Source organism: Thamnophis sirtalis, unplaced genomic scaffold, assembly GCF_051295495.1.
Source record: "Thamnophis sirtalis isolate CommonGarterSnake01/CBP01778 unplaced genomic scaffold, rThaSir2_p1.2 scaffold_3, whole genome shotgun sequence".
Lineage (NCBI taxonomy): Eukaryota > Metazoa > Chordata > Lepidosauria > Squamata > Natricidae > Thamnophis > Thamnophis sirtalis.
The window spans coordinates 20,520,320-20,534,200 of NW_028261383.1; the positions used below are offsets into that span (position 1 = coordinate 20,520,320).

The window sequence follows — 13,881 nt, forward strand, 5'->3', positions numbered from 1 at the left end:
AATGTTCAGTGTCCTGAGGTCAAATTTGTATTGCTTAGAAGGAGCAATTTTATACATTGAACTCTAGAACAAAATGAAATCCATCCAAGATTCATGGATCTTTTCCGGTCTTTCTCCTCCTTACCTGAAGAAGCGGTTCAGCAAATCTTTCAGCTACAGCATAAAGAGGTGATTCTAAAAAGTCCAAGGACAGTTTTCTATTCTCTGTGAGAAAGAGAAAAATACTGGAAGCAGATTTGTTAAAAAGAGACACTCCAATGAAGAGGAGCGAAAGAATCAGCTAAATGTTGAAATCTCGCATCATCAAAATCTCAAGCTTTTTTTACCTTGCGTAGCATCTTGATTTTGATCTTTCTGGATGTTCTCCCTGAAGAGAAGCTTGAATGACTCTTTCCTCCCCTTAGGATACTCAGCTAAAGCTTCCGAAGATTTCTAGACATGATGTGATAGGAGAAACAAAGGAACAGCACAGAGATAGAAATGAATTATCATACTGCACCTTCAAACTAGAGGCCCCCAATGTCCATTACTGAAATAGAAGGGAAGAATTGCCCAAAATACATCTTCTAGAAGAACACAAAAATGCCCTTAGGATAATAAGCACAGACAATTCTGCCAGAAAGGAATTGACAAATTCAGAGAGATCCTCTTTAGAGCTGCCATGATTCCATTATCCCACCTGCAACTCTTCTTGCATGTTTTCCTCCTCCTGAGTCAGCAAGAAGCCTTCGGCCAGGGACACCGCCTGGGAACTGGTCTCTGCTCCACACTCCCGCACCCATTTTGACATCTCTGGGGGAAGGACAGCCAGCAATTGTTCCAGGAGCACCAGGTCCAGCATCTGAGCCTTTGTGTATTTTTCTGGTTGCAGCCACTGTCGACAAAGATAGTGAAGCTGAGTGCAAACATCTCGGGGACGGCTCCCATTCTGAAACCGCACTTTCCTGAAGTGACAGCACTGGACCATTGAACTATTGGATGCCTCTTCTTGGCTCTTCCGCCCAGGACTTGCACCATTCTTCCCACAGCCCCAAGGCTGAGCAGCTGGAGGGCCTTTTCCAATTTCTGCATCTGCTGGGTGTTGGCCCTCCATCTTCTCTCTGGTCTCTAATGCACCTCCAAAATGTACCCAAGGATCTCCACAGGTCTTTCTGTTCACAAGAGGTCTGGGGAAATTTTCCAAGGCCATTCAGCTCTCTTCCCAGACAAGATACTTAAAATTCCAGAAGAACCATAAAGTATTCCCAGCTTATATTCCTGAAATGGAAATCAAATAATTTAGGGTGTTTACTAGGGTGAATAATTGAACTATGTAGCATCCTTATCAAGAGAGGGAAGGGAAGTGAGAAGGAATAATCAAAAAAAGAAATATCCATGAACCTACCAATGTCGGGGGGGGGATGTTATTAACTAACTTTATTTCTATACATAAAGGGAAAATTATTAAAATTTAATTTTTAAATGTCATTATATTATTATTATATACTGAACATGAGTCAGTCCACTGAACATTCAAAAAAGCATCACAAATACCACTGACTGTGCTAATGGTTGACATGGGTTGCTGCCAGCATCCTAGGTATCAACCAAGAACCTTCTTAAAACATATGATGTTCCGAGTAGCAGAGTTTTTTGCAGGAAGCTGCAATTTGTTGATGCATCTTATAAAATTCTTGGACATGGTGCCAAGTGCCCCAATGACAATGGGTATCACTGTTACATGTTTCATCCATAATTATGTAGTTTTGATGGCCAGGTCACGATATTTCGTGATTTCCAGTTCTTTTTCTTCAACTCTGGCATCTCCTGGTACAGCGATGTCAATAGATTGTATGTTTGTATGTTTCAGTATGTTTGTTTCAGTTTTTGACAACTTTGATGTCTGGCATTTTGTGTTCCAAATTATTATTATTTTTTCTTTTATTCATTAAACATGAAACTCAATCAAGTGAAAGATTTGTCACAAATACCATTGATGGTATTAATGGTTTATATGAGTTGCTGCCAGCATCCTAGGTATCAACCAAGGATTTTCTTTAAATAAATGATGTTTCAAGGAGTGCAGTTTTTTGCAGTTCCACTGGTGTTATTGCAGAAAGCTGCAATTTCTTTATGTGTTGCATAAAATCCCTGAACATGGTGCCAAGTAACCCAATTAAAATGGGTATCACTGTTATATGTTTCATTCAGAGCTGTGGTTTCGATGGCCAGGTCGCGATATTTCATGATTTTTTCCTAGTTCTTTTTCTTTGACTCAGGCATCTCCTGGTACAGCAATATCAATTAAATTGTACGTTTCTGTTTTCGACAACTGTGATATCTGGCGTGTTCTGTTCCAAACTATTGTTGTTGTTGTTATTTACTCTAGACAGAAATTATACACAATGCTCCTTCTTACTATTCCCCTCCCCCCAACAGCCCTGTGAAGTAGATTGGGCTGAGAGTTGGGATAGGCTCAAGGCTTTCATGCCAAAGGTTGGACTACTAGAATTTAATCTATTGGTTTCAACCTAGTGTTTTCATCACTGAACCAAATAGCTCTTTACGTCTAACTATAATTTTATTTAATATAATAGACAGTTTAATATCATTTCTATGGCTGCACAATTAAGAACAACATTTGCACAATCCAAAGCATAAAAGCCCCAGGTCACAAGTAGCAAGTGACACGAGGGGCTCTCTATATCCACTTCATCAGTAAATAAATAAACAATGGATTGCAACACCCAGGGTTTACAAAGGCCAGTATTGACAAAAACATTGGCCTAATCGGGGACGTAGTGGCAATGATGCATCTTCCTTCTTTACTTGCTGGCGGGGAAAGGCGGGAAAGTAGGAAACTGCCCAGGAATCAGGACTGACTTGGAGGTACAAATCTCTGTTTTGCAAAGACGACCTCTCCTCTTCTCCCAGGGAGAGGTTTTCCCATTGAAATGGCTCCCTCCTTTCTGACGCTGTTTTTTTTTCTCTCTAGCGCCAACTGAGAGGATCCGAAGCTTTGCTTTCTTCCTGCCTGGCCCGCGTATGCACAGGGACGACAGGGGAACATGGAATCAGGGGCTCCCCCCCTTCCCATATCTCCAAATCCGATGAAGTTTTGCATGTCTCCAATGTGAGTCTCCAGCGCGGGAGAAAAGCCCTATCACTGAACCCCGAATCACGTCTGGATCTCGAAACCTCCCTGCAGCCCCTTACTTTGCTAGAAAGACTCACCCAAAGACTCATAGCGAACGGGGGGGGGCAGGAGCAGACTCGGACACCGTAGAAAGAGCGGACAACCTTTCAAGTCTTCGCTGGAAAATGCCTCGGAAGCAATCATCACCCTTGACTTGGGAGAGATCGCGCATGCTCAGTTCTCTTTTAAGGCGGGAAGGAGCTGCCCGGTTCTTCCAGGGAGCCCCCTAGAGGATCCTATGCGCGCTGCCAGAAGCCCCTGCAAGGGCGCAGGACGTCATGTTCCATGCGTGTCTGGGACGATGGGCATTAGGCTACATTAAGGAAAGATTCCCTCTGACATTGTCTATCTAGAAAGGACGTGGCATCTCCAGCAAGTATCAGTTTAAAGATTTTCCTCTTTTTAACGTCTAAGAACCACCTGTCATCTTGGGAAGATTGAGAATTGCCTCCCACAAATCTTTCCGTAAGTTTCATGTATTTTTAATTTTTAGTTAGAACAAAATGAAATTTAATAATGTCTCATAAATAACCATATTAGTGGATATTTAATTAAATTTAATTCACATTTAGATTTTTTCCTAAACTTTATCATATGATAGGCAAAAATTACTTGAAAAATGATTTTTGAATATGCATTTAATGGGATTCCCCTCATTCCGGCTTATTTTGTGAGAGCAATTCTTCCCTTCATTCTGGTTTATTTTGTGAGAGGAATGAAGCTTTTTCCATACATGATACAATCAATGTTCAGGGGGATGATGCAAAGCAGGGGTGTCAAACTCAATTTTATTGAGGGCCGCATCAGCATTGACCTCAAAAGGCCAGTTGCATGTAAGACTATGACAACTCACAGAGGCCGGGTAAGTGTGGCCAGGTGGCCATAGTTGGTTCAATACCACTCACTGGGTGTGGCTGACTTGGGACAGCTGGGTCAGGATGGAATATGTTGCACTAGGCAACTCAAGATGGTGAAAATTTGGTGCCTTTTTATCCAAGCCCAAGCATGATTGGCAATTTGCAAGCTTAGATGTTGATAAGTCATCAAGCTTGGATGGCGTGTGGGGGGGGGTGAGTGTGCACGCGGGCGCGCACAGGACAACAATGGAGACGTTCTTCTCCCAATCTCAGACATCATTGGTGTTTATTTCCCTGTCAGTTACCTACTCCCAACAAAGCAACAGAGGGAGGGCCAACACTGTTGAGTGTGAAAGGATGGAGGTTAAAGTTTGCAGAGAGCAGAGTCCAACTTCTACCTTTATAGATCTTTGGAGACGGTTAGGGTTAGGAACACTCCGTCCTGCACGAAAGAGGCTAGCCCTTTCTGAAAGGAAATCCTTGTTTCCAGTTATGTGTGATAAAGATGCTGGCTTGTTAGGGCACCCTTCCTCCTCTCCAGAGATCTGTCAAGGCAAAAGCTGGACATGGGGGAAACTACTTCCTGTAAACTTTCTCCTCCACACTTCCATAAGCAACTGCCTATTATGGGCCAGACAAGGCTGGAAATAGGTATCCAGAGGCCTCCAGCAGAGGAAGGCGAGACCAGGACAAGCACCAAAGCTTCGCCTGTCAGAGGAGCCTCGCCATCCCTCTCAGGCCATATGGAGGATCCCTGGATAGAGGCACGGGATGCCCGGAGGCCTGGGATCTTGCAGCCCAGGTCAACCCTTCCTGAAGGGTTGCTCAGCCACCCTTATCTTCTCTTTGTGATTGCAGCTGCTGTGCTTACTCTTCTTGGCCATTTTGCTCATAGTGGGTGTGAGAATAAAGTATGCCAGAGAGGCCCACTCCCTTTCCATGCAGACCCGACTTTGTAAGCAAAGCATTGTCAGTGTTCGGATGGGAGACCACAAGGAGAGGCCAGGAGGAGGAGACAAAGGGGATGGCAAGACTAGCAGGGTTGCTGGTGGATAATTGCTAAGGCAGTTCACTAAAGTCCGCCCTCCATCTCATTACAATCTATACCTCCCTCCCTCGTCCTCATTCCTATCTCCTTCCTTTCCTCCGTGCCCAGGAAGGGACATGGGGAGAGGGAAAAGAGTGGCAGAGCTGCCAGTTGTCATAGCTTTCCCACGTGGAACCAGGGCCAGCCCGGTGAAAAGGACAGTGCCTGGAGGCACAGAACCAGTTGCAAGGCTGGGACAGCAAGTAGGCCATGATGGCCAAGAGCAGAAGCACAGCGTCTGCCCTCAGGGACTCTGCCGCCTCCATGGCCCACTTGGCTCTCCTTACCTTGCACGCTCACCATCTCCTGTGCACACAACCAGGGGTAGTGTTCAGGTGGGGTGGGGTGAGGTGGGGTGTGGTGGCAAGGGACAGCCCTCTGCTGTCACTAGGATGGCCCACATCTAATCTGACCGCGGGTTGGTACTGACGGGACTTGTGTTTGTCATGTCTGATTTAGTATAAAAAACAAACATAAAAAGAACATCATTGTTTGTATATTTCTTTTGTATCTTCTATATTTTTTCAAAGTAAAACATCTCCACAACCCGTATTGGGAGAAACCATCTAGAATCCAGTGCTACTCATAAATATTTTGAGCTCAACTCAGTCAAACTGGGTATGGTTGATGATTTGAAACAGCAGTCCCTAACCTTTTGGACTTTGTAGCAAAGCGAGGTGGGAGGGAGAGACAGAGGATGGTTCTGTGCAAGCAGCAGGAAGACGCATGCATGCACAGCTCCATTTGTGGAAGTAACTGGCCTGTGCACCTGCCGCTCACAAAAATAAAGGTTTCCATATCAGTGCCAGCGCTTGACACTTGCACAAGTGGAGCAACTTCCGCACAAGCTCACCCACTGCTTCCGTGGCCCAGTTCCAAACAGGCCACAGCCTTTGGGTTGGGAACTCCTGGTTTAAAAAGAACCCATGAGACATTGGTAGCATCCATCACTCTGGATCCAGGAATAAGAACTCTCACTGGGCTCTTTCTCAGACAAGCAGAGATGGAAAAGGTAGAACAGCCCAAGAAAGGGAAAGGCCAAGATACTTTGCCCAATATCAGAACAGAAATATTCAGGCAACATCAAGAGATATCTGATAACCTCTAACAAACTTATGGTTATTTTTCCCCTTTTTAACCTAAGATAATTGAAGAGTAATGTGATAATTGTGTTTGGTATTTTGGAATATTTGAAACAATATAATGAAAAAAAAACACAGAATATTTCTGCACGTAGAAAAGTCCTTTGTCTTTTGAAACTTGGCAAAAACCACAAGCAGGATTAGGGATCCACACTGTTCTGGTTTGCACTAGAAACGCAATTTATGCATGCATGTCTAAGAAGAGTTACAGTTTATTTGGATTATTACTCATGTGATCCTTGTGTCATATTTTGGACAACTATAGGTAGTCCTCAATTTACTACCGTTCATATAGTGATTATTCAAAGTTATAGAAGCACTGAAAAACATGACGTCCATTTTTCACACTTATGACTGTGGAAGCATCTCAACAATCACCTGATCAAACTTCAGATGTTGGCAATCGATTCATGTCAGCTGCAGTGTTCCTGGATCATTTGATCATCTTTTGTGAGCTTCTGATAAGCAAATCCAATGGGGAAGCCTGATTCATTTCATAACAGTATTACTAACTTAACAACTACAGTGATTCACTCAAAAAAAAGTGGCAAGAAAACTCGTAAAATGGAGCAAAATGCACAATAACTGTTTCGCTTTGCAACAGAAATTTTGGACTCAATTACATCATGCACCAAGGACTATCTGGATTTCCCTTGAAGCTCTTTCCACAATTTCTTTATTGATATGGTTTTTCCAATGTGTGGAAGCCTCTATAGCAAGTAAAAACGCTACTCCTTAAAAGGTTCCACTCCATTTTTCTCCCATATGGATCCTTTTATGGGATGTGAACTCACAACTCCTTCTAAAGCTATCTCCACATGTCACACATTTATAAGGTCCTTCTCCTGTGTGGATCCTTTTGTGGGAATTAAGATCATAACTACGCGTAAAGGTCTTTCCACACTCCATGCATTTATAAGGTCCTTCTGTGTGGATCCTCTTGTGGGAATTAAGATCATTACTACGAGTAAAAGTCTTTCCACACTCCATGCATTTATAAGGTCCTTCTCCTGTGTGGATCCTCTTGTGAGAATTAAGATCACAAATACGAGTAAAGATCTTTCCACACTCCATGCATTTATAAGGTCCTTCTGTGTGGATCCTCTTGTGGGAATTAAGATCATTACTACGAGTAAAGGTCTTTCCACACTCCATGCATTTATAAGGCCTTTCTCCTGTGTGGGTCCTCATGTGGGAATTAAGATCATAACTACGAGTAAAGGTCTTTCCACACTCCAAACATTTGTAAGGTCCTTCTCCTGTGTGAACCATCTTGTGGGAATTAAGATTATAACTACGAGTAAAGGTCTTTCCACACTCCAGGCATTTATAAGGTCTTTCTCCTGTGTGGATCCTCATGTGGTAATAAAGACTACTGCTGTAAGTAAAGGTCTTTCCACATTCCATGCATTTATAAGGTGGTTCTCCTTTGTGATTCCTTTGATGGGCTTTAAAAGAAAGATTATAACAGAAGGTCTTTCCACACTCCATGCATTGATACGGTTTCTCTCCTGTGTGGATTCTCTTGTGAGTATTAAGATTACCACTCTTCCTAAAACCCTTTCCACATTCCATGCATTGATATGGCTTCTCTCCTGTGTGGATCAAATTGTGGGAATTAAGACTACTGCTACAATTAAAGGTTTTTCCACACTTCATGCATTTATAAGGTCTTTCTCCTTTGTGATTCCTTTGATGTCTTATAAGAGAATAATTAAAGGAGAAGGTCTTTCCACACTCCATGCAAGTATTTGGTTTCTCTTCTGAATGTGTCTTTTTATGAGAAAAGAGATGATCGGATTTATTGAACCTCTTTCCACACTCCATGGATTTATATGGTCTTTCTCCATTATTGATCACTGTACAGTTAGGAAGCCAACGGACCCGAGAAAAACCATTTTTAATTCCACTTTGTGATTTCTTTGTTTCATCATTCTTTGGTTGCATCTGATCTTCAAATTTCCTTTCCCCCCATTTCGAATGGATCGATTGACATTCACGCTTGCAATTCTTATTCTCTTGCCCATTAAAGCCTTGGAAAAGAAAAAGGAAAACTGTATATTTTCATTCCTATAGGATTGGATCACAACCCTGAACTAATGTTTGACCTGGGAGAATTCCATGGTCCCACAACCTTCTGTAGTGTATTGGACACCATACCCACCCTCAACTTAGGTTAAAAGCAAACTCGGTACACAAATGGGCACATCTCTAAGAAGGGAACATCCCTCTCAGGACTCATGTGGTCTTGGTTATAGCAGCTTGGGACCATCAGGAACCCAGTGACTGGGTTCAGGAGGGAATACCGAATCGTGGTTGGCAGAACCTGGCTCGAGAGAGGCCACACCATCCCTGCATGGTGCCTGTTCCCCAGATTCTTGCTAATATTTTCTATGAAATGAGTATAGTGTATTTTATGAGCAGAAAGCATTTTAAAAAAATCTTTATGTAAAAAGCCAGGTTATGATGTTTTTCAATTTTTCTTTCAATAAATTTCCTTCTTCCATAAATTCAGTTTGGTCATATGGTTAAGACACCAGGCTAGAAACTGGGTGACTCTGAGTACTAGTTCTGCCATAGGCACGAATGCTGCCTGGGTGACTTTGGACCAAAACTTTCCCAGCTTAACGCATATCACAGGATTGTTTTTCTAGGGAAAACAGCAGTAGGAAGGAACATTGAGTATGTCACTGCGTATATTATTTACAAAAAATAAAGTGCTATAGAGTGCATTTGGAATGTATTCAGACTCCCTTCACTTTTGTCAATTTTATTACCAGGTAACCTTATTCTAGTTCTATCAGCAGTAAAGACTTTCAAATTTCTAGGTTCTATCGCAAGGCCTAAAAGCGACACTTAACCTCAAAAATGTCATTTAAAAAGCACAACAAAGCATGTTCTTTCTGTACCCACTCAGGAAATTTAAACTCCCCAAGGAGCTGCTGATAGAATTCTAAAGAGGATTTATAGAGTCTGTTATCAGCACTTCTATAACTGTCTGGTTTGGTTCTGCAACCTAACAAGACAGACACAGACTTCAGATGATAATCAGAAGTGCAGAAAAAAAAAATTACTGCCAACTTCCTTCCATTGAGGAACCTGTACATTGCACGCATCAAAAAGAGAGCCATGAAAATATTTACAGAACCCTCACATCCTGGATATAAATTGTTTCAACTCCTACCCTCAAAATGACACTATAGAGCACTGCACACCAAGACAACTAGACACAAAGACAGTTTATCCCCAAACACAATCACTCTGCTAAACAAATAATTCCCTCAGCACTGTCAAACCATTCACTAAGGCTGCATTACTATTACTATTAGTCGTCTCATTGTTCCTATCACCCATTTCCTCCCACTTATGATTGCAGGACTGTAACTTTGTTGCTTGTATCCTTACAATTTATATTAATATTGATTGTTTCCTGATTGCTTATTTGTACCCTATGACTATCATTAAGTGTTGTACCTTATGATTCTTGATGAATGTATCTTATCTTTTTATGTATACCGAGAGCATATACACCAAAGACAAATTCCTTGTATGTCCAATCATACTTGGCCAATAAAGGCATGTTTTTGTGCATGCGCAAAACAGTTTTCAGTAAACTGCACATGCGTAGCAATGAGCGGTGAGCCCTTGTGCAAGTGAAGCAAGCAGGGCAGGTGCAAAATATTTGCAGGTATGCAAAATGCCCTCTCTCAGCAAACCAGTAGTAAACCAGTTAGGAACCCACCACCGGCCCGTGAATACTTATGCCAATGTGATATTTCAGTTTTTTCTTTTTAATAAATTTACAGACATTTCTAAAATTCTGTTTTTACTTTGTAATTATCGGATACTGAGTGTAGATAAATGAGAAAAAAATGAATTTCAACAACTGTAGAATCAGTCGGCAACATAACAAAATTGACAAAAGTGAAGGGGACCTGAATACTTTCCGAATTCACTGTAAATAAATGCTTTTTTCCCCCCAGAAATAACATTTAACTCCCTTCCCTATACTTCTCAGCACAGAAAGGGGTTCTTACCCAGAGAAAAGAGATTCCTGGAATTCTCCAGCATGACTTCTCCATGGAGTGCTTTTTGGTCAACATCCAGCTGAGACCACTCCTCCTTGGAGAAATACACAGCCACTTCCTCAAAAGACACAACATCCTAAACAAGGAAACATGTTTCCTTATTAACAGATAATCCCAAAACAAATGGGATAATTTTCTTCCACCAATTCTAGGAGATATCCAGTGAACAAAATTGGCATCTTCTGCAGAATTAAGATTTTTTCCTCTTTTGCCTGAAGGCATAACTAAATTATGTTTGATCAAGCTGGAAGGGTTTGGAACACCTTATGGTGTAGCCTAGATAGTTGGGTCTTAAACCACTACTTATCAGTGACTCCCGTTCTTCCAAGGCTGGCCAGAGCAAATTACTGGCAAAACCGTTTAAAATAAGCTGAGTATGAATGATCTGAGGTCAAATTAATATTGCTTAGAAATAGCAATTTTATACATTGAACTCTAAAACAAATGAAATCCATCCAAGATTCAGGGGCCTTTTCCAAGCTTCCTCCTCCTTACCTGAAGTAGCGGTTCAGCTAATCCTTCAGCTCCACTACAAAGAGGTGATTCTAAAAACTCCAAGGATAGCTTTCGACTCTCTATGAGAAAGAGAGAAATAATGTTTGTTAAAGAGAGAAACTCCAGAGAGAGAGATTTGTTAAAGAGAGAAACTCCAATCAAGAGGAGAGAAAGAATCAGCTAAATGTTGAAATCTCGTATCACCCAGAAAGAGCTTATATTACCTTGCATAGCATCTTGACTTTGATCTTTCTGGAAAAACCGCTCTTGAGAAGATCTGAATGAATCTTTCCCCTCCTTAGGATACTCGGTCAAAGCTTCCATGGATTTCTGGAAATGATGTGATACGAGAAACAAAGGAACAGCACAGAGATATTAATAAATTATCATACTGCACTTTCAAACTAGCAGCCCCCAATGTTCATTGCTAAAACTCGAAACAGAATAGAAGAATTGCCCTAATACATTAATAATCCCAGAAAATTCTGCCAGAAATTGACAAATTCAGAAACATCCCCTTTAGAGCTGCCATGATTCCATTCTCCCACCTGCAACTCTTCTTGCGTGTTTTCCTCCTGAGTCAGCAAGAAGCCTTCAGCCAGGGAAACCGCCTGGGAACTGGTCTCTGCTCCACACTCCCGCACCCATTTTGACATCTCTGGGGGAAGAACAGCCAGCAATTGCTCCAGGAGCACCATGTCCAGCATCTGAGCCTTTGTGTGTTTTTCTGGTTGCAGCCACTGATGACATAGGTAATGAAGCTGAGTGCAAACATCTCGGGGACGGCTCCCCTCCTGAAACCGCACTTTTCTGAAGTAACAGGACTGGACCTCTGAACTATTGGATGCCTCTTCTTGGCTCTTCTGCCCAGGACTTGCCCCATTCTTCCCACAGCCCCAAGGCTGAGCAGCTGGAGGGCCTTTTCTAACTTCTGCATCTGCTGGGTGTTGTCCCTCCATCTTCTCTCTGGTCTCTAATCCAGCTCCAAAATGGACACAAGTATCTCCACAGGTCTTTCTTTTCACAAGAGGTCTGGCCAAATTTACCAAGGCCATTCAGATCTGTTCCCAGACAAGATACTTAAGATTCCAGAAGAAGCAGAAAACATTTTGAACTTATTTATCTGATATTGAAAAATGAGGAGAAGGGGAGGGAAGAGAAGATTAAGCAAGAAATTTGTATGAACTCACCAAGGTGGGAGGTGAAATCTTATTAGTTAGCTTTTTTTGCAGAGAATTGCAGAGAACCCTCCAGTACAGGACTGTCAAACTCGCGGCCTAGGGGCAGGATGCATCATGCACTGGACATGCCCTCACCCGGTTTAGCAAAAGGGGGGGGGGAGCCCAATACATTTCGTGATGGGTTTGACAACCCTGCTCCAGGATGTCAATCTCTATCATAATATTGGAAAAATACATTTAAATGTTTTTGATTTCTACTTCCTAGTTTTTAATTAAAATTTAATTTTTATGTCTTCTGTATTATTATAAATTACTCTAGGCAGCAATTATACATAATGCTCCTTTTTACTATTTCCTGCACTGGAAAGTAGTTAATACATTGTTTAATATCATTTATAGAACTGCATCGTCAAGAGCAACTGTTTGCACAAGCCAAATCATAAACATCCCAGGTCACAAAAAGCAATTGACATGAGGGGCTCTCTAAATCCAATTAATAAGTAGATATATCAACCATGAATTTCAACATCCAGGCTTTACAAAGGCCAAAAGTGACAAAAACACTGGCCTGATCAGGACGTGGTGTGAATGGTGCACCTCCTCTAACCTCTTCCCTATTTATCTGCCGGCACAGCAGTGATAGTGCTGTGATAGTGGGGAAAGGTGGGAAAACAGGAAACCGAGTTCCAGTCCCTGCACACGTTGCACCAAACTCCTTGCACACGCAGTTGCAGCCTTGCACGCGAAGCCAGCAGGAGGCTCGCTTCTCTCGGCCTAAAAGTGGGAGGCGAGGGAAACCCCTTCTGAAAAAGGGGTCAACAAATATGCAGGAAACTGTCCAGGAGTCAAGACTGACTTGGAGGCACAAATCTCTGTTTTGCAAAGACGGCCTCTCCTCCTCTCCTTCCCATCCAGAGTTTTTCCCATCGATCTTCTCTACAACCCTGGGGTTTTTTTCCCCCCTGGGGGCAAAGCGAAGGGTGCGAAGCTTTGCTTTCTCCCCTGTCTGACCCAGGGGTGGCAGGGGAACATGGGACCATTGTTTCCCGACCCCACCCCCTCCATCCCACGACTCCTAGCTTAATAGTTTTGCATGTCTCCATCCCGAATCACGTCTGGACCTCAAATCATGCAAACTTCTCCGCAGACTCTCCCCTTGCTAGACAGACTCACCCGAAGGTTCAAAGCGGGGAAGGGGGGGTGGAGCAGAACCGGATATCGTAGAGAGAGCGGACCACCTTTCAAGCCTTTTCTCTTAAGGTGGGAAAGAGGCCGGCGCATGCTCAGTTCTCTTGTAACGCGGGGGGGGGGGGCGGGAAGAGAGCTGCCCGGCTCTTCTATCGGACTCTCGTGGGAGCCCCCTAGAGGATCCTGAGCGCAATGCCTGAGCATCCTGCAAGGACGTCATGTTCCATGCGCGTCTGGGATGATGGGCATTAAGGTTCTCTAACTTTGCCTATCTAGAAAGGGAGTGGCCCTTCCGGCAGGCGTCAATTTGTACATTTTTCTTTTTTTTTAATAGCTAAAAACCATCTGTGATCTTGTGAATATTGAGAAAATCTCTCTGGAGACTCAAAAATCGCTTTCAAGAGCAGCCTCAATTCCCCCCCAATATACAATCAAAAGTTTCTGTATTTTAAATTTTTATAGTTATAACAAAGCAGAATTTGATAACATTTCGTGAATAACCATACCAGTGATATTTAATTAAGCTTATTTAAATTAAATTTAGACTTTTTCCTAATCCCTTGTCGGGCCACAGAAAGGCAAAGACTCTTTGAAAAGGAATTTTTTTGAACCTTTACTTCATGGGCTTCCCCTCATTCTGGCTTAGAGGAATTCTTCATCCTGAAGAT

At 42.5% G+C, this 13,881-nt stretch overlaps 2 protein-coding genes across 3 annotated transcripts in view; both read right to left on the minus strand.

The window, feature by feature from the left end:
* LOC148047437 (uncharacterized) overlaps window positions 1–6,722 on the minus strand; it is a 21,952-nt gene extending 15,230 nt beyond the window's left edge. The window contains exons 1-4 of one of the 2 annotated variants that reach the window (XM_087711470.1): window positions 6,640–6,722; window positions 680–1,257; window positions 327–432; window positions 125–204 (exon numbers count right to left, since the gene is read on the minus strand). In XM_087711470.1, coding sequence (XP_087567596.1) covers window positions 125–204; window positions 327–432; window positions 680–1,189 — 696 coding nt within the window. In that variant the 5' untranslated portion in view covers window positions 1,190–1,257; window positions 6,640–6,722. Of the gene's footprint in view, window positions 1–124; window positions 205–326; window positions 433–679; window positions 1,258–3,213; window positions 3,321–6,639 lie in introns of those variants that run through there. The other variant, XM_087711469.1, reaches the window with a different exon arrangement.
* Window positions 6,458–13,290, minus strand: LOC106543983 (uncharacterized). The gene is made up of 6 exons (XM_087711456.1): window positions 13,199–13,290; window positions 11,393–11,967; window positions 11,069–11,174; window positions 10,845–10,924; window positions 10,299–10,425; window positions 6,458–8,294 (listed from the first exon to the last, which is right to left on the minus strand). The coding sequence occupies exons 2-6, from the start codon at window positions 11,897–11,899 to the stop codon at window positions 6,997–6,999; spliced, it is 2,118 nt and encodes a 705-aa protein (XP_087567582.1). The 5' UTR covers window positions 11,900–11,967; window positions 13,199–13,290; the 3' UTR covers window positions 6,458–6,996.
* Between the last annotated feature and the right edge of the window lie 591 nt (window positions 13,291–13,881).

Excerpts from the sequence above, each read along its gene's own strand:
- LOC106543983 (XM_087711456.1), bottom strand. The coding sequence starts at position 11,899 with ATGGCCTTGGTAAATTTGGCCAGACCTCTTGTGAAAAGAAAGACCTGT. Across the intron at positions 10,925-11,068 it reads AAGTCAAGATGCTATGCAAG|AGAGTCGAAAGCTATCCTTG; the intron begins GTAATATAAGCT and ends TCTTTCTCATAG. Across the intron at positions 8,295-10,298 it reads CAGGAATCTCTTTTCTCTGG|GCTTTAATGGGCAAGAGAAT; the intron begins GTAAGAACCCCT and ends TTCTTTTCCAAG.